We start from the raw sequence: 22,662 nt of genomic DNA, 5'->3' as shown, positions 1-22,662 counted from the left end.
TCTGTAATTGACTTCTTCGCCCCTCTTTATCATTTGCATGCCCTTTGTTTTTACTTACTAGAAGACTCAAACTTCCTTATTATTCTGGGAGACTCAAACCACCCATTTCTTCTGGGGAATTTGAACCACCCACCTGCTACTGCTTGTCTTATTCCTTCAGGTTTCATCAGTGGATTTACCTTGCCAAAATGAAGGAATGAACAGACTCGGCAGGGAGCAGAGAGGAGTCAAGGTTAAAGCATACCTTGTGGACATATTGGTCTCTGATTCGCACCAGCGATCATCTGTCCACTTCTTCAGTTTTGGTGAGGGGGGCTACCACTTATTGTGACCCTACTCACAGTGCCAAAATGTTGAGCTCCTTGCTATTCTCAGTTCAGACGTAGGGAGTAACTTCACACCCAACTTTCTTCAAACCATATACCCTTTATTCACAAGCTTGTGTTGCTCAGTTGATATACAGAGTCTCGCTCATAAAGCTTAGTTGTCTATAACCAAGTGAGCCCAGTGCACTGTCCGAGGCTGCTACTTATACATCAGTTGTCAGGTACACTTGTGTATTTTGGCCAAACGCCATTGATTAGGGGTTCACAGCTACCTCACGCTGCAGGCATGTCCTGCATCAGTTTTGAGCACCTCAGCTTTGATCAGCTTATCAGGCAATATTCAGGACGGTGCCGTCAATTCCCCTGCAGCCGTTGTACGCATAATTCATGACCATTATGCGCATCATAATATTCGTTCAGCTGATAACAGGTAGTTCAAAGCTATGAATAATTTGAAGCATATCCCAATCTTTCCTGCTCTTTTGCACAATTCCTCACCTGTTGCAGCTGCAAACTAACGTTTTGTGATCTATATGTAAGCCCTCCACACATCCAAATGCTGCAACTTTTCACTATTTAAATATATTCTTTGATTTACCCTTTTTCCTTCTGAAATTGCATTACCTCATATTTACCAGTGTTGTATTTTGTCTGCCAGATCCTTAACCTGCCTGTATGTCTCTTCAGGCCAGCACGGTTAATGTAGCTGTCTGCACAACACTGTTACAGCGCCAGCAACATGGGTTTGAATCCCGTGCTGTCTGTAAGGAGTTTGTGTGTTCTCCCCATGTCTGCATGGGTTTCCTTCAGGTGCTCTGGTTTCCTTCCACCATTCAAATTGTATGGGGGTTGTAGTTTAATTGGGTGTAATTGGACAGCATGGGCTTGTGGGCCAGAATGGCCTGTTCCCGTCCTGTATATCTGAATATTAAAAAAACCTATGTCACTGAGTCCTCTACAACATTTGTCTTTCCATTCAATTTAGTATTGTCAGTAAACATAGATCATTACACTTGATCCCCTGCAAATCATTTATGTGTATCACACTGAACCCTGCACCACCCACATTTAACCCAATTGCTTCACCAGAGCTAATACATTGTCCCCAACTCCATGCATCCTTTTCTCATGCAGCAGTCTTTTGTGTAGCTCTTTAATCAAATGTCTTGTGTAAATATATTTCCCACTGTATATACTCCTAAAATGATTTAGGATTCTTCTTAATACTTCCTGCTTAAGGATACTTTGTGACTTTTTGCCCTCCTAATTTCTTCCTTTTCTATTTTCCTACACGATTTTCCACAAGGGACTTGATTGTAGTTTTCTTTTTTATATATATAATTTTTTTATTTTTCACACTATGAACATATCAACCAAAATATATATAAACGTTTCTCATTAACTATACACAGTGGCATTTTCTCCCTTTTTTTCCTCCCTTCCCACCCCCCCCTCCAAGACCAATAAATATTCAACATATACAATACAATAAAACCATGAAGCAATGTCTTCACACAGTGAAAAATAAACAAAAATGTGTCATCTGCTTTTACACACTGAATCAAATCATTTTGTCTTCTTATCATTTTAGGGGCTGGAGGTCTGAGGCAAGCTCTCCCTGTTATGATCCATGTATAGTTCCCAAATTTGTTCAGATAATGTGACTTTATGTTTTAAATTATATGTTATTTTTTCCAGTGGAATACATTTATTCATTTCCATGTACCATTGCTGTATTCTCAGGCTCTCTTCCATTTTCCAAGTTAACATTATACACTTTTTTGCTACTGCTAAGGCTATCATAATTAATCTTTTTTGTGCTTTATCCAATTTGAGGCCTAATTCATTACTTCTTATGTTACTTAAAAGAAAGATCTCTGGATTGTTTGGTATGTTATTTTTTGTGATTTTATTTAATATCTCATTTAGATCTTCCCAAAACGTATTCACTTTCGTACATGCCCAAATTACATGTACTGTTGTTCCCATTTCCTTCTTACAGCGAAAATATCTGTCTGATATTGTTGAATCCCATTCTTTTAATTTTTGAGGAGTGACACATACCCTGTGTAACCAATTATAATGTATCATGCGTAATCTTGTGTTTATTGTATTCTTCATAGTTCCAGAACATAACTTTTCCCATGCTTCATTTTTTATCTTTATGTTTAAATCCTTTGCCCACTTTTGTTTAGGTTTATAGCTTATTTCATCATTTTCTTTATCTTGCATCTTAATATACATGTTCATTATAAACCTTTTAATTATCACTGTGTCTGTAATCACATATTCAAAGCTGCTTCCTTCTGGTAATTTCAGTCTGTTTCCCATTTTATCCTTTAAATAAACTTTCAATTGATGATATGCAAACATTGTACCATGAGTTATTCCATATTTGTACTTCAACTGTTGAAATGTTAATAAATTATTACCCAAAAAACAATTTTCTATTCTTTTGATCCCTTTTCTCTCCCATTCTCTAAAGGAAAGGTTATCTATTGTAAAAGGGATTAATGGGTTTTGTGTCAATAACAATTTTGGTATTTGGTAATTCATTTTTTTCCTTCCTAAGTGGATCTTCTTCCAAATATTAAGTAAATGATGCAATACTGGTGAGCTTTTATATTGCACCAGTTTTTCATTCTACTTATAAAATATATGTTCCGGAATCTTCTCCCCTATTTTATCTAGTTCTATCTTAGTCCAGTCTGGTTTTTCCCTTGTCTGGTAAAAGTCTGATAAATGCCTTAATTGTGCGGCTCTATAATAATTTTTAAAGTTTGGTAACTCCAAACCACCTTGGTTATACCTTTCTGTTAATTTATCTAACACTACCCTCGGTTTACCCCCCCCTTTCCACAAGAATTTCCTTATTATTATTATCTTTAGTTCATAAAGGATTTCTCTGTTAAGGGAATTGGTAACGATTGAAATAAATATTGGATCCTTGGAAACACATTCATTTTAATGCAATTTACCCTCCCTATCAACGTTAGCGGTAATTCTTTCCAATGTTCTAAGTCTTCCTGCAATTTCTTTATTAGTGCCTGATAATTTAGTTTATACAAGTGTCTCAAGTTATTATCTAACCTAATACTTTGGTATCGGGTTGCTTGTGTTTGCCATTTAAATGGTGATTCTTTTTTAAATTCTGTATAATCCGCGTTACTCATTGGCATCACTTCACTTTTATTTGCATTGATATCCCGATATTTCTCCATATTCCTTCAATTTCTTATGTAATTCTTTTATTGATATTTCTCGTTTTGTTAGGTATACTGTGATGTCATCTCCAAATAAGCTGATTTTATACTCCTTCTCCTTTATTTTTATCCCTTTTATTTTATTTTCTGATCTTATCAGTTCTGCCAATGGTTCTATTGCTAAGGCGAACAATGAGGGGGATAATGGACATCCCTGTGTAGTTGACCTACTTAATTTAAATTGGCTCGATACATATCCATTTACTATCACCTTCGCCAACGGTCAATTATACAGTGCTTTAATCCAATTAATATATTTTTCTGGTAGATTGAACCTCTGTAATACTTTAAATAAGTAGTTCCACTCTACTCTGTCAAAGGCTTTTTCTGCGTCTAAAGCAACAGCCACTGTTGGTTTCTTATTTCCTTGAACTGCATGAATTAGATTAATAAGTTTACAGATATTATCTGCTGTTTGTCTTGTCTTAATAAATCCAGTTTGATCTTGTTTTACTATTTTTGGTACACAGTCGGCCAATCTGTTTGCTAATAGTTTAACTATTATCTTATAATCTGAGTTAAGTAGAGATATTGGTCTATATGATCCAGGAGAGGAGGAATTAATAACTCTTTAAATGTTTTATAGAATTCTATTGGGAATCCATCCTCTCCTGGTGTTTTATTATTCGGCAGTTTTTTTAATATAATCCTGTATTTACTCTATTTCAAATGGTTTTATCAGTTTGTTTTGTTCCTCTTCTTGCAATTTCGGCAGCTCAATTTTAGCTAAAAACTCTTCTATTTTATCATCTTTCCCCTCGTTCTCAGTTTGATATAATTGTTCATAAAATTCCTTAAAGTTTTCATTAATCTCTATTGGGTTTATATATAATTTGTTTGTCCTTTTTCCTTGATGCCAATACCATTCTTTTAGCTTGTTTTGTTTTAAGTTGCCAGGTTAATATTTTATGTGTTTTTTCTCCCAGTTCGTAATACTTTTGCTTTGTTGTCATTATGTTCTTCTCCACCTTGTATGTTTGTGATGTTTTGGGGTTTTTTTGCCTGCCAATTCTCTCTTTTTCGTTATATCATCCCTCTAATGAAGACTTTCATTGCATCCCATAATATAAATTTGTCTTTCACTGATTCTGTGTTTATTTAAAAATGTGTTTTAATTTGGCGTTCAGTAAACTCTCTAAATTCCTGCCTTTTAAGTAGCATGGAGATTAACCTCCATCTGTATGTTCTTGGTGGGATGTCCTCCAGTTCTATTACTAAGAACAGGGGTGAATGATCAGATAGTAGTCTAGCTTTATACTCCGTTTTCCTAACTTTCCCTTGAATATGGGCTGACAACAAAACATATCAATCCTTGAGTATGTTTTATGCCTACTCGAATAATATGAATATTCCTTCTCTTTTGGGTATTCCCTCCTCCATATATCCATAAGTTTCATTTCCTGCATGGATTTAACCATAAATTTGGCTACTTTATTCTTTTTGCTTGTCTTTTGTCCAGTTTTATCCAACATTGGATCCAAATGAAGGTTAAAATCCCCTCCTATCAATATATTTCCTTGTGTGTCTGCAATCTTCAAAAAAAATCCTGCATAAACTTTTGATCCTCCTCGTTAGGTGCATATATATGGAGCAAATTCCAAAATTCTGAATATATCTGACACTTTATCATTACATACCTCCCTGCTGGATCTATTATTTCCTCCTCTATTTTGAATGGAACGTTTTTGTTAACTAATATGGCTACACCTCTAGCTTTTGAATTATATGATGCTGGCGCTACATGTCCTACCCAATCTCTCTTTAATTTGTTCCACTTCAGTTAGATGTGTTTCCTGCACAAATGCTATATCTATGTTTTCTTTCTTCAGTAAATTTAATAGCCTCTTCCTTTTAATTGGGTTATGTATTCCATTAATGTTTATAGTCATATAGTTCAACGTGGCCATCTTATATCTTGTTTACACCTCTTTCCCGCTTCCTCACCACCTCCATCCCCCTTTTTCCCATTTTCATCATTCAGTTTCAGTTTTCCATTTTTAAACTCAATGTATGACACATTTAAAACATAAAATACTCCAACAATTCCCACACCCAATATTACCTTAACCCCAAATGCCCCCCCCCCCCCCCCCCCGAGTTGCCCCTTATCCTTTGCCGGGCAACCACAACTCCCCTTTCCATTTGGATTATGATCTTGCTCGCAAGCGTCAACTGATTTTGCAGTGACGGTTATTGTCTCTCCCCCCCCCCCCAGCCCCCCTCCCCAGAAAACACTTTTTTTTTACACATATAACAAAGCTCTCTTTTTTTCCCCCTTACTTCCTTCCCTTCTCTTTTCCCTCTTTAGTTCTTTACATATACATTGTTTTTACATCTTTATATATACTTTATCGCCGTTCTTCATTCTTATTACATCTCTTCATCTCTCCTATCCTGCAAATGCTCTGCGAATTCTTGTGCTTCCTCTGGATCTGAAAACAGTCTGTTTTGGTCCTTGGGTATAAATATTTTAAGCACGGCTGGATGTCTTAATATGAATTTATAACCTTTTTTCCATAGAATCGATTTTGCATTTTATTTTCTATTTTTTAAGAGTTCAAAACATATGTCTGGGTAAAAAAATATTTTTTGACCCTTGTATTCCAATGGTTACAATCTTCTCTAACTTTATTCCCTGCCCGCTCCAGTATATTTTCTCTTGTCGTATATCTCAAAAATTTTACTAAGATGGATCTTGGTTTTTGATGTGTCTGCGGTTTCGGAGCTCGTGCTCTGTGTGCCCTTTCTATTTCCATTCCTTCCTGTATTTCTGTCGTTCCCAGGACCTCTGGGATCCATCGTTTTATAAATTCCTTCATGTCTGTGCCTTCTTCACCCTCCTTCAGGCCCACTATATTTATGTTGTTTCGCTACTATAATTTTCCAACATATCAATTTTCTGAGATAACAACTCTTGTGTCTCTTTAATTTTTTTTGTCACTTTCTTCCAATTTTCCTCTTAAGTCATTTACTTCCATTTCTACAGCCGTTTCTCGTTCTTGCACATTTTCTACTCTTTCCCTATTTGTGTCATGACTAATTCTAAACTTTGCATTTTATCTTCTGTTCTTTTCATTTTTCTTTTAATTGCACTAAATTCTAATGACAACCATTCTTTTAATGCTCTGATTTGTTCTTCAAAAAAGGCTTAATCTATATTCTGTCCATCTGTTTTACCTTCTATTTCTCTGTGCAGATCTTGGTCTTCTTCTTCCTCTTCTTCTGTGTCTGTACCTGTGTTTTTGTCTTCTTCTTCCCTTCTTTGTATCTGTGTCTCTTCTGATTCTCCCGATGAGTTGCTTGTTTCACTTTGTTGGGCCTCTTGTTGTTGATCCTCCCCTCCTGGACTGCTCATCTGTTGGGCCTCCTGCTGCTGCTCCTCTTGCCGTTCACCCCATCGACTTTCTTCCTCGCCTGGTTCCTCACTCCCTCTCCTGCCGCCTTCTTCATCTTCCAGCTGAGAGCCCTGGTGTCGGGCGTCCCTCCCTCAGCTGGTCATGCCATGGTTGTCTGCTCCTCAGCTGAGCCGCCCTCCCGTCAGTGTTTTCTTTTACCTTTGATTGCACAGTTGCGCACTTTTGTTTGGTTCAGAGAGTCAGTTTTGCAGTCCACTGGTCGGGGGGGTCGCGACTCCGTGGGGCCGGCACCAACCTCGGAGATCGGGTGCTCTTCGCCACCATGGCTCCCTGTTCCTTCGTGCAGGTAAGGCCTTCTTTCTTTTCCAGTGATTTTTCTTCTTTTTTCCCCATTGTTTTTACTTTTTCCTTCTTGGGTGCCATCTTCTTTCTCTTCTCTGCAACTTTATCTTCTATTTCTTATACTTTATATTTGTTAAGCTTTGTCTTTTCTTGACTTTTTTTTCTTTTTTTCTGGAGAGGACTGGTTTTACCCCACCGGCCCGGCCACTACTCCATCACGTGACTCCCCCACCCCCCCACTATAGTTTTCTACATCTAAGCTATGACCATAAATAGGAGCAGAATTAGGCCACTCAGCCCATCGTGGCCTCCACCATTCAGATCATGGCTGATGTATTTTCCTCTCACCCAGTTCTCCTGCCTTCTCATAACCCACTAATCAGAACCAGCACCTTCTGCTTTAAATACACCCAGTGACGACATCCACAGCCATTTGTGGCAACAAATTCCACTGATTCACCTCCATCTGGCTGACTCTCATTTATCCTGATGAAACCTTCAATAACTAAATAACAGAACTAATTTAAGCTATTGATGTGGTTTCTTCCAGTGTCTTCAGTGGAAAGCATTTCAACCAAATGAGCCTCTGCCACCCATAGACCCTCACTTGCAGAGCATGTTGGACCAGCCCCAGGAGATAGCTAATTCCAGTCTGACATCCTTGAAGCAATTGAAGAAGCTTTTCACTCTGCAAGATTCAGGCAAGAAGAAAGAACAGAAGATTGCTCAACAGGTCTTCAAAGACAAGTATGATGGGCGTGGATTTTAGACGAAGCAATTTCAAATGAGTGTTAAGTATTTGGAGTCATGAAGCTGTACAGCAGGCGGACAGGCACAGCTCCAAGTTATCGGTGCTGTCAACGATGCCTTGTCATTGACCAAATGTTGGCAAATAGTATTGGTGTAGATTGTTATCTTCAATCTGGTGTCCTGAAGGCCCTGTTTCTGTGCTTATGTCTTTATAATGATGAAAAGTGTTCCCACGCACCCCGAAAAATGAGAAAAAACTGCAACGCTGACCACACAGGGGGTTTAAACATATTTTTCAAAGTCTTTTCTCTTTTGAGACATTGGCAGTATCCTCTTGTGCAGCTTTTGGTTGGTGATAGCTTCACTTACGGATATGATGGTGATCTTTGCTTGGCTCTTGCAGACCAGGCTGTCGCCAATAAAGTAATCGTACTGCCACCCTACCTCCTTATAAGGGTAACCGAGAGGATTTAGGATTCCATTCGTTGTCATTTGCAAATCATGCATAAATATCTTTTTCCTTGCTCTGTAAAGGGGCCACAGGGGTACCCCTATCGAGACAAGAAAGAGAAGCAAACAGTCCCGTTTTGTCCTTTGATTCTGCCACCTCCTGTGCCCCTGCATCCTCCATAGCTGCATACCCTCGTTTGGTCCAGCGGTGAACCAGAGCTTCAGGCATCTTCGCCACATTTCCTCAGTTCTGAAGCAATTCAGAAGTTGTCTGAGGCACCCTCATGAACCCTGGTTCCCAGAAGCCAATTGCCAGCAGCTTGTGGTCTGGCTCCTGAGCCTTGTCCTGGTGCTCTGATGTGGTTTGCTGCTCTGTAGGGTTCATTTCAAGGCTTCTCCTCATTGAAGGGGTGGGGGGGGTGAGGGTGGAGGGGGTGAGGAGCACAACCAGCCTAACAAATGTGCTTAATTTTCTTTAAGTGATCCAGAAGAAATGGAAGCAAAAAGAGCAAGATCTGATGAGGATTTCAATATTGTCACATTAGAGGAAGGCACTGTGACAGCTGTGAGTACCGACTGAATCCTTTAGACTGCCTGTCACGTAGGATTACATGGGCAAAATGTGCTTTGCATTACCCAGTGTTTCAGGTGGTATTTGCATTGAAGTTTATCTTGCTTTGGGCAACATAGCATAGCAGTTAGCACAATGCCATTACAGCGCCAGCGATCAGGACCAGGGTTTGAATCCTGCAAATACTCGTAAATCCTGTCCCTAAGAATCCTCTCCAATAGTTTGCCCTCCACTAACACAAGACTCAAGGGTCTATAATTTGCAGGATTCTCCCTCTCACCTTTCTTAAACAAGGGGACTACATTTGCCATCTCCAATCCTCCGGTAACACACCTGTGGCCAGGGAGAATGCAAAGCTTATTGCCAATGCCCCAGCAGTCTCTTCCCTCGCTTCCTGTAGTAATCTGCTGTTCAGTCTCGGGTATTTATCAATCCTAATATTTTTAATAAGCTCCAGCGCTTCCTCTTTCTTAATCTCAACAAGCTCCAGCACATTAGCCTGTTCTACAGTGAACTCGCATTCACCAAGTACATCTCCTGAAGCAAAGTATTCATTTATGACCTCCCCTACTTCCTTTCCCTTAGGCAAATGTTTCCCGTTTATGCCTAATGTGCACTACCCTCACTTTCATAATTTTGTTCTTTATGTACGTGTAGAAGGCCTTGGGGTTTTCTTTCATCCATCTCACTAAGGTCAAGCCTCCTTCGAGCTCTACAGTCATTTTTTAAGCTTCCTAGTTTCCAGCCCTCCTTGTCCTTCTGCTTCCTAAACATTATGTCTGCATCTTTCTTCCTCTTGACTAGCTATCCCACCTCTCTTCTCATCCATGACTCTTTTTTCCCTGTTTCAATGGGACAAACCTAGCCAGAATCCCACGCATGTGGTCCCTAAACATCCTCCATATTTCAGCTTTGCATTTCCCTGAAAACCGCCTATTCCCAATTTGCTCTCTCAAGTTTCTGCTTTATCCCATGGTAATTAGCCCTTCCCTAATTAAGCACTTTTCCATTTTGCCTGCTCCTAGCCTTGTCCATATCTATGATAAAGTCAGGAAGTGGTGGTCAGTCACTGAAATGCTCACCCAACAAGAAATCAAGAAGTAAAACACAAAAGTCTGCAGAGACCACGATTGAAGTAAAAACACGATGCTGGAGAAATTTAGCAGGTCGAACAGTGGACTTTCTGTTGCAAAGATAAAGATGCATAACCAATATTTCAGGCTTGAGCCCTTCATCAAGGTATAGACTAAATGGTCTAAATGTTCATTACTCTCTAGTTGGCTTGTCCATATTCTGTGTCAGGAATCCTTGGACACAGCAGGCAAATCCTGCCTCAATGGAACCTTTGGACTTTGGAGGTGCAAGTCAATGTTAGGCCCCTCAACTCTTCCTTCATTCCATTGACATTGGTGCTATCTGCTGCACCCATCATGAACTCTAACTTTATCCATTTTGTTCTAACTTTCATCCTGACCTCAAATTCACATGGGGCCCATTTTTGAAAACACTCCCCCCTTTCTCAGTCTGTTTATATCAATCTCAGGAAACCAACTATATATTAGACATCTTCTATAAACCCACTAGAAGGGTTACCTCGACTGTACCTCTTCCAATCCAGTCTCCAGGAAAGATTCTATTCTATGCTCTCAATTCATTCGTCTCTGCCGCATCTGCCCTGAGGATGGGTCCTTCAATTCTAGGACATCTGAAGTGTTCTCCTTCAGAAAATTTGGCTTCCCTTGACTGCCATTAATGAAGCCTTTATCCTTCTCTCCATTCCCAGCTCGTCTGCCCTGGCCCCTTCCCTCCTGAAATGCAACAAGGATAGGGTTCCCCTTATCCGCACCTGCTACCCCACCACCCTCTGCATCCAAAATATTATCCTTCGCAAATTCCACTATCAACAATGGAATCCCACCACCAGACACGTCTTCCCTCCTGTCTCTGCTTTCTGTAGGGACTGCTCACTCCAGTACTGTCTTTTGTCTCTTCCCATTAATCACCTATTTGGTACCTACCCTTGTGACCTCAAAAAATGCTACATTTGCACTTCCATCCCCTCCCACCATTCGGTACCCCAAACAATCTTTCCAAGTGAAGCAATACTTTATTTGTAAATCTGCAGAAGTTATTCATTGTATCTGGTGCTCCCAATGCGGTCCCCTCTACAGTGGGAGACTGAATGCAGAGATTGTTTCGTTGTGCACCTTCGCTCTGTCTGCTGCAGCAAGGACTTCCCAGAGGCCAACAATTTTAATTCCACATACAATTGTTTTTACCAACATGTTTGTCCATGGCCTCATGTACAGCCAAATTGAGGCCATCTGCAAATTGAAGAAACAACATTTTGTATTCTGACTTGACAGTCTCTAAGTCAACAGCATTGATACCAACCTCCAACTTCCATAAACCCTCCCATTCCCCTGATCTCTGTCTCCTTTCCTCCTGCTCCCCACCTTTCCTTCTATCAGATCTATCTTTCTTAGCTCTCTGCCCTTTCCCCCATCATTTCTCAGCCTCTTTCTCTTCTACCTTCCCATCTGGTTCCACTTATTACTCTTGCCTGTTAACTTGTACACCTCCCTCATCTCCTCTCCTCTTTCCACTCCCCCCAACCTCCCCTGTTGTTCTTAGTTCTGATGATGCGTTCAGGCCCAAAATGTCAGTTACCTTTTACTTCCTGTGGACACTGCGTGACTTTCTGAGTTTCTCCAGCACATTTGTGTATTGCACTTGACCCCAAAATCTGCAGATTTTCTTGTTGAGCTCAAATTCTCCCCAATTCTCCAGTACTGCCTCGTCTATTTCATCTGCATTTCCCAATGCCTCCTAACAGCAACCAACACATTAAAAGATTCCCCACACCTGTCCATCAAGAGGAAAATTCACAAATGCGAGATCTCCCACCACGCGATTCAAGGAAAATTTGTTTCCTGCTGTTATCAGACACCTGCATGAACCTCACACCAGTGAAATTTACTCTGTTCTAATTGATCTGCATCTTTACTGTGTTTGTATTGTCTTTGAGTTTATCAGCTGCTTTGGTTACACAAAGAACTTTCTCTCTATACCTCGTTGCATTTCACTTGTTAATATATGTAAGAAACAACAAAATTCCCAGACTGACCCTGCAATACACCACTGATCACATATTTTTAATCCAAGACTGTTGCCCTGTGCTTCTGTCACAAAGCCAGCTTTCGATCCAATCAGCTATCTTGCCTTGGATCCCATGTGCCTTCGTGCTTTGGACCACCCTATCATACAGGACTTACTAAAGTCTATATGAACAGCAACTACTGCCCTGAATTCCTCATTCTCCTTGGATAACTGCTCGAAAGATCAATCATGTTAGTGAGACAGGATTTCTCCCTCAAAGTCTTACTTGCACTCCCTTGTCAGTCCTTGTCTTTGCAAATGAACACTGATCCAATGTTTATCAGTCATATGAGGGAGGAAATCAGGGCCTTGGTTAATGAAAAGGAGCACAGAAACTGGGGCTCTGGTAAGCCAGATCCTGAACCATTGGTCAGCAGATTACCTCATTTTTCCTGTAAAATACATTTTGATTTAAATGCTGAAACTAGATTATTTTGTTTCTGGGTTATAGGTTGGCAGCATCCATCCAGCAAGAGATTTTCAATATTTAGTCCATCAAAAGAACGGCAACTTCAGAGAGGGTATGTAATCATAAACAAGGGATAAAGTAACTGAGAAGGCAGGGTGCTCTGGGTTTGTGGGGAGCTTGTCCCAGACTACATGAGAGACTGTGCCAGCATTTTTTTTAAGAGGCTGCTTGGTCTGCTGACCTACTGGGGTATGGTTTGTATGTAGGAAGTTGGTGATGAAGAAAGATGGCTTGCCCAGCATTTTTAAGGCAAGGTTAATACAGCTTGGCCTTTTCTCTTTGGAGCGAAGAAGGATGAGAGGTGATTTATTGGAAGTGTACAGGTGGCCAGGGTTAGGGATGTCTCAGATTGAATCTACAGCATTCTGAAGTGAGAGGGCGAGCAGCCAGATGTCGTGGTCGACGTTGGTGCTAATGACATAGATAGGAGTAGGGATAAGGTCCTGAGGAGGGAATATAGGGAGTTAGGAAAGAAAAGCAGGGTGGTAATCTCGGGATTGCTGGATGTGCCGTGCCCCAGAGAGGGTAGGAATAAGAAGTTGTGGCAGATGAATGCATGGCTGAAGAGATGGGGCAGAGGTTACAATTTGTGGATTATTGGGATCTCTTCTGGGGAAGGTTTGGCCTCTACCAAATGGAAGGGCTGCAACTGAACTGGAAAGGGAGCAATATCCTGGCGGGCAAGTTTGCTAGAGCTGTTGGGGAGGGTTTAAACTAGTTTGGCAGGGCATGGGAACCAGAATGTGAGTGCAGAGAATAGGGCAGAAGGTGGAAAGGATGATGCAATATGTAGTGGGTTGGTGAGGATGGACAGGCAGGGGAGGAGAGAGTACCATTACTTGTGATACTTCTGTATCAAAGCTGCAGAAAGGGATGATGCTGTCGAGGGAATGTGTGAGACAGTGTGAATAGAAGTCAGAAATAGGAAAGGAGCAATCACTGCACTGGGTGTAGTCTATTGGCCCCCAAATAGCCCTTGGGACCTGAGGAATAGATATATAGGCAGATTTTGGAATGGTGCAGAAATAACGGGATTATTGTTATGGATGATTTCAACTTCCCAAATATTGATGGACACTTCCTTCACTGCAAGATGAATAGATGGGGCTGAATTTGTCAGGTGCCCAAAAAGGATTTGTCCAAAAAGGATTCTTGACGTAGTATGTGGACTAGCTAACTCGAGGAGAGGCCACATTGGATCTAGTACTGGATAATGAACCTAGATGTATATCACGATGCTCTTTATCGACTACAGTTCGCATTCAACACCATCATCCCCTCCAAATTGATCAGCAAACTCCAAGACCTAGGACTCAACACTCCACTATGTAACTGGATCCTGGATTTCCTCACCTCCAGACCACAATCAGTGAGGATTGGTAAAAACATCAATCTCCATCAGTACTGGAGCACCACAGAGCTGCATTCTTAGCCCCCTGCTCTGCTCACTGTACACTGATAAGTGTGTAGCAAGGTATGAGTACAACACCATCTACAAGTTGTGATACCGCAGAGTGGATTGTATAAAAAGGGGTGATGAGTCAGCATACAGCAGGGAGATTAAAAACTTGTCTGAATGGTGTACTGACAACAAACTCTCACTTAATGACACTAAAGCCAACGAGCTGATTGTTAACTTCAGGAAGGGAAAGCCAGGAGGAGTCACATGATGGAGTAGTGGCCGGTAGGACAATACCAGCCCTCTCCAGAAAAGAAGAAATAAAGTGAAGAGAACAGAAAGTTCAAGAAGCACAAAACACAACAAATAAAAGATAAAGTTGTGGAGAAAAGAAAGAAAATGGCACCCAAGAAGGAAAAAGTAAAAACAACCGGAAAAAAAGAAGAAAAGACACCGGAAGAGAAAGGAGAAGGCCTTACCTGCATGAAGAAACAGGGAGTCGTCATGGAGAAAAGAGCCCACTCCCCAAGGTTGGTGACGGCCCCGCAGAGTCGTGACCTCCCGACTGCTGGACTGCAAAAATGGCTCTCTGAGCCAAACAAAAGCGCGCAACTGCACATGCGCGAGGAGTTGCGCAGGCACAGTGTGCCCACTAAGGAAAAAGAGAACACCGAAAGGGGGGGGCCCAGCTGAGGAGCGAGCAAACACAGCGCGATCCGCTGAGAGATGCCATTTTCCAGCTGGAAGAAGAGGAAAGCGACAGGAAAGGGAGTGATAGGAAAGAAGAACAGCAACAGGAGGCCCAACAGATGAGTAGCCCAGAAGAAGAGGACCAACAGCAGAAGCCAAGCAAGAAGCAGCCCAGAAAAGTGAGACAAGCAACTCAACAAGAAAATCAGAAGAGACACAGATACAAGGAAGAGAAGTAGAAGACACAAACCCAGGTGCAGACATAGAAGAAGAGGAAGAAGAAGACCAAGCTCTGCACAGAGAAATAGAAGGTAAAATAGATGGACAGTATATAGATTTTTTTAAAATTCAAGAACAAATGAAAGCATTAAAAGAATGGCTGACATTAGAATTTAGTGAAATGAAAAGAAAAATGAAAAATACAGAAGAAAATGTGAGTAGAATAGAGCTGGTCATGACAGAAATAGGGAAAAGATTAGAAAATGTGGAAGAACGAGAAAAGGCCGTAGAAATGGAAGTGAACGTCTTAAGAAGAAAATTGGAAGAAAGTGACAAAAAAGTTACAGAAACACAGGAGTTGTTCGCTCAGAAGATGGATATAATGGAAAACTATAGTAGGAGAAACAACATAAAGATAGTGGGCCTTAAGGAAGATGAAGAAGGCACAAATATGAAAGAATTTATAAAAGGATGGATCCCAAAGGTTCTGGGAAGGCCAGAAATACAGGAAGGAATGGAAATATAAAGAGCACACAGAACATTCGCCCCGAAACCACAACAAAAACCAAGATCCATTTTAGTAAAATTCCTAAGATACACGACAAGAGAAAATATACTGGAGAGGGCAAGGAATAAAATTAGAGAAGACAAGGGTCAAAAAATATTTTTTTACCCAGGCATAAGTTTTGAACTCTTAAGGAAGAGAAAGGAGTTTAATACAGCAAAATTGATCCTATGAAAAAAGGTTATAAATTTATATTAAGACATCCGGCCGTGCTTAAAATATTTATCCCGGTGGAGCAAAACAGACTGTTCTCAGATCCAGAGGAAGCACAAGAATTTGCAAGACTCCTGCAGGACAGAAGGAGAGATGAAGAGATGTAACAAGAACAAAGAACGACGACAAAATACATATAAAGATGTAAAAATAATGTATAAGTAAGAACTAAAGAAGGGGAAGAAAGGAAGTAAGGGGGGAAAAAAGAGGGTGAGCTTTGTTATATGTGAAGATAAAAAGTCTTTACTGGAGGGGGCTGGGTGGGAGAGAATAACAGTCACTGCGAAATCAGTTGACGCTTGCGAGCTGGTTCGCAATCCAAATGGAGAGGGGAGTTGTGGTTGCCTGGCAAGCGACAAAGGGCAACGTAGAGAGGAGGGGGGGGATATTTGGGGTTAAGGTAATTTTAGATGTGGGAGTTGTTGAAGTATTTTATGTTTTAAAAGTGTTGTCATACATTGAGTTCAAAAAGGGAAAACTGATAGATGAAAATTAGGAAAAGGGGTGGTGATGAGGAATGGAAATGAGGTGTAAACAGAATATGAGATGGCCATGTTGAACTATGTGACTATAAATATTAATGGAATACATAACCAAATTAAACAAAAAAGGCTATTAAATTTCCTGAAAAAAGAAAAAATAGACGTAGCATTTGTGCAGGAAACGCATCTAACTGAAGTGGAACATAGTAAATTAAAGAGAGACTGGGTAGGACACGTAGCGGCACCATCATATAATTCAAAACCCAGAGGTGAAGCTATATTAATCAATAAAAATGTACCAATCAAAATAGAGGAGGAAATAATAGATCCAGCAGGGAGGTATGTAATGATAAAATGTCAGAAATATTCAGAATTCTGGAATTGATCAATATATATGCACCTAATGAAGAGGATCAAAAGTTTATGCAAGATTTTTTTTTGAAGATTGTAGATACGTAGGGGAATATATTGATAGGAGGGGATTTTAACCTTAATTTGGATCCAACATTGGATAAAACTGGACAAAAGATTATAAAACTGGACAAAAGACTAGCAAAAAGAATAAAGTGGCCAAATTTATGGTTAAATCAATGCAGGAAATGAAACTTATCCATATATGGAGGAGGCAGCACCCAAAGGAAAAGGGATACTCTTATTATTTGAGTAGGCACAAAACTTACTCAAGGATTGATATGTTTTTGTTGTCAGCCCACATCCAAGGGAGAGTTAGGAAAACTGAATATAAAGCTAGATTGCTATCTAGATTGTTATTAGCAATAGAACTGGAGGACATCCCACCGAGAACATATAGATGGAGATTAAACTCCATGCTACTTAAAAGACAGGAATTTATTGAATGTCAAATTAAAATGTACTTTGAAATAAATACAGAATCAGTGAAAGACAAATTTATATTATGGGATGCAATGAAAGCCTTCATTAGAGGGCAGATAATAAATTATGTAACTAAGATGAAAAAGGACTACAATCGGGAAATAGAACAATTGGAAAGGGAGATAGTAAGTACAGAAAAAGAACTAGCAACAAGGGATGATATAACAAAAAGAAGAGAATTGGCGGACAAAGAAATAAAATACAAAACATTACAAATGTATAAGGTGGAGAAGAACATAATGAAAATAAAGCAAAAGTATTATGAGCTAGGAGAAAAAACACAAAATATTATCCTGGCAACTTAAAACAGAACAAGCTAAAAGAATTGTATTGGCATCAAGGAAAAGGGACAAACAAATTACATATAATGTAATGAGAACATATAATGTACATATAATGTACATGAGAACTTTAAGGAATTTTATGAACAATTGCACCAAACTGAGAACGAGGGGAAAGATGATAAAATCGAAGAGTTTTTAGCTAAAATTGAACTGCCAAAATTGCAAGAAGAGGAGCAAAACAAGTTGATAAAACCATTTGAAATAGAGGAAGTACAGGATATATTTAAAAAAATTGCAAACAATAAAACACCAGGAGAGGATGGATTCCCAATAGAATTCTATAAAACATTTAAAGAGTTATTAATTCCTCCTCTCCTGGAAGTAATGAACTAGATTGAAGAAACACAAAACTTGCCAGATTCATGTAAGACAACAATAATTACAATAATACCAAAGACAGGGAAGGATCCACTAACACCAGCATCATATAGACCAATATCTCTACTTAATTCAAATTATAAGATAAGAGTAAAATTATTAGCGAACAGATTGGTCGACTGTGTACCAAAAATAGTAAAACAAGATCAAACTGGATTTATTAAGAAAAGATGAACAGCGGATAATATCTGTAAATTTATTAATTTAATTCATGCAGTTCAAGGAAATAAGATGCCAACAGTGGCTGTGCTTTAGATGCAGAAAAAGCCTTTGACAGGGTAGAATGGAATTATTTATTCAAAGTATTACAGAGGTTCAATCTACCAGAAAAATATATTAATTGGATTAAAGCATTATATAATGGACCATTGGCGAAGGTGACGGTAAATGGATATGTATCGAACCAATTTAAATTAAGTAGGTCAACTCGGCAGGGATGTCCACTATCTCCCTCACTGATGGCTTTAGCAACAGAACCATTGGCAGAACTGATAAGAACAGAAATAAAATAAAAGGGATAAAAATAAAGGAGAAGGAGTATAAAATCAGTTTATTTGCAGATGACATCATAGTATACTTAACAGAACCAGAAATATCAATAAAAGAACTACATAAGAAATTAAAGGAATATGGAGAAATCTCGGGGTACAAGATCAACACAACAAGCAATGCCAATAAGTAATCTGTACAAATTAAATTATCAGCCATTAATAAAGAAATTGCAGGAAGACTTAGAACATTGGAAAGAATTACCACTAACGTTGATAGGGAGGGTAAATTGCATTAAAATGAATGTCTTCCCAAGAATATAGTACTTATTTCAATTGTTACCAATTCCCTTAACAGAGAAATTCTTTTATGAACTAAGAATAATAAGGAAATTTTTATGGAAAGGGGGGGAAACCGAGGATAGCGTTAGATAAATTAACAGAGAGGTACAACCAAGGTGGTTTGCAGTTACCAAACTTTAAAAATTATTATAGAGCAGCACAATTAAGGTATTTATCAAATTTTTATCAGACAAGAGAAAAACCAGATTGGACTAAGCTAGAGCTAGATAAAATAGGAGAGAAGGTATCAGAACGTATACTTTATAAGTGAGATGAAAAGCTGATGCAATATAAAAGTTCACCAGTATTGCATCATTTACTCAATATATGGAAGAAGATTCACTTAGAAAGGAAAAAAAACAAATTACCAACTATCAAAATTATTATTGATGCAAAATCAGCTAATCCCTTTTACAATAGATAACCTTTCCTTTAGAGAATGGGAGAGAAAAGGAATTAAAAGAAAAGAAAATTGTTTTTTGGGAAATAATTTATTAACATTTGAACAAATTAAGTACAAATATGGAATAACTCATGGTACAAGGTTTGCATATCACCAACTGAAAAACTACTTATAGGACAAATTGGGAAGCAGGCTGAGGTTACCAGAAGGAAGCAGCTTTGAATATGTGATTACAGACACAATGATAATTAAAAGATTTATAACAAACATTTACATTAAGCTGCAAGAGAAGGAAAATGATGAAATTATCTATAAACTCAAACAAAAGTGGGAAAAAGATGTAAGCATAAAGGTAAAAAATGAAATATGGGAAAAATTATGCTCTGTAACTATGAAGAATATAATAAACACAAGATTACGTATAATACAATATAATTGGTTACACAGGCTATACATCACGCCCCAAAAGTTAAATAATTGGGACCCAACAGTATCAGACAGATGTTTTCACTGTAAGAAGGAAACGGGAACAACAGGACATGCAATTTAGGCATGTGAGAAAGTAGAAAAATTTTGGGAAAATCTAAATCAGGTATTAAATAAAATCACGAAAAGCAACATCCCAAAAAATCCAGAGATCTTTCTTCTAAGTAATATAAGAAGTAAAGAATTAGGCCTCAAACTGGATGAAGTGCAAAAAAGATTTATTATGATAGCCTTAGCAGTAGCAAAAAAATGTATAATGACAACTTGGAAATCAGAAGAGAGCCTGAGAATACAGCAGTGGTACATAGAAATGAATAAATGTATTCCATTGGAAAAAATAACATAATTTAAAAAATAAAGTCACATTATTTGAACAAATTTGGGAACCGTACATGGAACATAACAGGGAGGGCCTACCTCGGACCTCCACCCCCTAAAATGATAAGAAGACAAAATGACTTCTTATGTGTAAAAGTAGATGACACAATTTTTCTGTTTAATTTCATTGTGTGATGACATTGTTTAATGGTTTTATTGTATTGTATATGTTGAACGTTTAATGTGTTTGGAGGGGGGAGGGAAGATAGGGGGAAAAAGGGGGAGAAAATGCCACTGTGTATATTTAAGAGGGAAATGTTTGTATGCATTTTGATTGATATGGTTCACAGTGTGAAAAATTTTTAAAAATGGTGGAGAGGGTGAGCAAATGTAAGTTCTATGGAGTCACAATCTCAGAGGATCTTTCCTGGACCCAACACACTAATGGTACAGGCACTAGTGGACACAGCCCAGGACATCAGACCCTCCCACCATGGAGAATGTCTGCAGGGAATACTGCTGTCAGAGAGCAGCAGCGATCATAAGGATCAAAGTTTTTTAAACAATGGAATTCCTTGCCAGGGATCTCTTGTGAGACCACACATGGAATATTAACTTCAGTTCTGGTCACTTCATGACAGAAAGGATGTGAAAGCTGTGGAGAGGGTGCAAAGGAGATTTACCAGGATGTTACTTGAATTGGAAAATGTGTTTTATGAGGGCAAGATTAGCAGAACTGGGACTTTTCTCTTTGAAGCATCGAATAGAACATAGAATGATACAGCACAGTACAGGCCCGTCGGCCCTCGTTGAGAGCAGGCTTAATTGAGGTCTACAACATTATGAGAGGCATAGATAGGGTGAACAGCCAGCACCTGTTCCCAGAGTGGGAATTGGAAACACTAGAGGATGTGTAAACAAAGTGACGGGAGGGAAGTTTAGGGAAGACGTCAGGGGTAAGGTTTTTTTTAACACAGAAAGTGTTAACACAGAATGTGGTGCCAGGGTTGGTGGTGGAGGCTGAAACATTAGGGGCATTTGAGGGACTCTTAGACAGAAACATGGATAAAAGGAAAATAGAGAATGACGGGGGTAGGGAAAGATTGGCAAATCATCGTGGACCAAAAGATCTGTACTGTGCTGTAATGTTCTATGTTCTAGTTCTCTAACTCAATGACAAGGTCCTCTTCCAGGCTGAACTATCGACATGTTGCTTCCTAAAACCCTCCTGGGCACAGTAAACAAATTCTCCTCTATCTATGCCTTTGGCACAAAGGATTTCCCAGTCAATATCGAGGAAATTAATGCCTCTGATCGCAACAGCCCTGTTTTGCTACTTTTCATAATCTCTCCACATATCTATTTCTCCCCTCCTAGCAGCTCTTGGTGGGGGGGGGGGCTGTTCTGTAGCACTTTTCTTAATTCTGATCTCAACCCACACTAACTCAGTTGTTGAATCCACCATTATGTGTCATTGAGCACAGCTGATTAGCAATGTTCCACCTCTTTTACCTCCTTCTTGATTCCATCTGAAAGAAGGAAGGCCAGGAACATTGAGCTGCCCCACGGCCACAAGATCCAGGCTCAAAGTTCACTGTCCTACCCACAATACTCCTTGCATTAAAACAGTACACTTCGTCCCTCACTGTGTCCCTTCCTTTCAAGTGTGCTTGCCTTTCTGCCATCCCCTCGACTTCTCCACTCTGCCCTGCTCTCAGGCTCCCGTTCTCCTGCCACCCTAATTTAAACCCTCCCAGTGCACTGGTGATCTGCCCCCCGCCCCTGTCTCCGCCTCCCAATGGTATTGGCATGAACTACGCGTGGTTGGATGAACTTGTTTTCTCTGGACCATCAGAGAATGTGGGGAGATGCTCTTGAAGTTTACAGAATTATCAGAGGGCATTGACATGGTAGATCAAATCTTTCTCGTCACGTATAAATGTCACATACTAGCGGAGGTGCACTTAAATTGAGGGAGGGAATGTTTAAAAGAAATATGCGGGTCATGTTTTTACACATAAAGAGTGGTAGTGATCTGGAATGGGCTCCCAAAGCTTGTGGTTGAAGCAGATACAATGATTGGTATTGAAAAGACTTTTAAATACATGAAAATGCAGAGAATAGGGGGTTATGAACCATGCAAGCAGTTGAGCTTTAGTTTAGGTTTGGCATTACTTTCAAAGGGCCAGTTGGGTCAAAGGGCCAGTTCTCATGCTCTATAATTCTATTTTCTGTGAAAGTAACATGGTTTGTAAGGAATAGAAATTCTGAGATTTCTGTTTTTCCACAGTGACCAAGCAGCTGATGGACCGCGTCTACCAGTTCCTGGAATTTAAGAAACACCAGTATTACATGAAAAGCTTGGACTGTGTCAAAGTTTGCAGGAAAGAAGCTGTCAAGGTGAGCAGAGAATAACTATAGTACGTTACAGAACAAAACCAGCAATGAATCACGAAGCAACAGTAAAGAAAGGGTATTGAAAGAAATGGCAGAGTTAATAGGGGCATTGTGACAATTTACCAAAATGTTCTGGACTTTGGGCAGGTCCCGGCAGACTGGAAGCAGCAAATTACATGCCACTGTTTATAAAAGGATGTGGGCAAAAGCCAGGCAACTTTTCACAGAGGTGAGGCAGATTTGGAGTATTGTGTGCACTTCTGGTTATAGATATTACAGGTTGTCCCTCGTTAATCTGACGACATTGGGACCTGGCCATTGTAGGAACACAGAAAATGCCGGAAAGCAGAAATTGGCC

The 22,662-nt window shown here is 39.6% G+C and overlaps 1 protein-coding gene and 1 long non-coding RNA gene across 9 annotated transcripts in view; one reads left to right on the top strand and one right to left on the bottom strand.

Moving 5' to 3' along the window:
• xrcc5 (X-ray repair complementing defective repair in Chinese hamster cells 5) overlaps positions 1–22,662 on the top strand; it is a 144,719-nt gene that overhangs the window by 106,186 nt on the left and 15,871 nt on the right. For all 5 annotated transcript variants that reach the window (XR_011356885.1, XM_069936097.1, XM_069936095.1 and 2 more), the window contains 4 exons: positions 7,838–8,034; positions 8,968–9,052; positions 12,669–12,738; positions 22,198–22,307. Coding sequence is in view for 4 of the 5 variants with exons in the window: in XM_069936097.1 (XP_069792198.1) it covers positions 7,838–8,034; positions 8,968–9,052; positions 12,669–12,738; positions 22,198–22,307 (462 nt within the window). In the remaining variant the exon portion in view is untranslated. The remainder of the gene's footprint in view (positions 1–7,837; positions 8,035–8,967; positions 9,053–12,668; positions 12,739–22,197; positions 22,308–22,662) is intronic.
• The window catches only part of LOC138762329 (uncharacterized), a 55,170-nt gene that overhangs the window by 23,964 nt on the left and 8,544 nt on the right, over positions 1–22,662 (bottom strand). The gene's annotated exons all lie outside the window — the stretch shown is intronic.

This window comes from Narcine bancroftii, chromosome 4 (assembly GCF_036971445.1).
Source record: "Narcine bancroftii isolate sNarBan1 chromosome 4, sNarBan1.hap1, whole genome shotgun sequence".
Lineage (NCBI taxonomy): Eukaryota > Metazoa > Chordata > Chondrichthyes > Torpediniformes > Narcinidae > Narcine > Narcine bancroftii.
The sequence above is the reverse complement of the archived record's forward strand: the minus strand, read 5'-3'. Positions and strand labels throughout refer to the sequence as shown.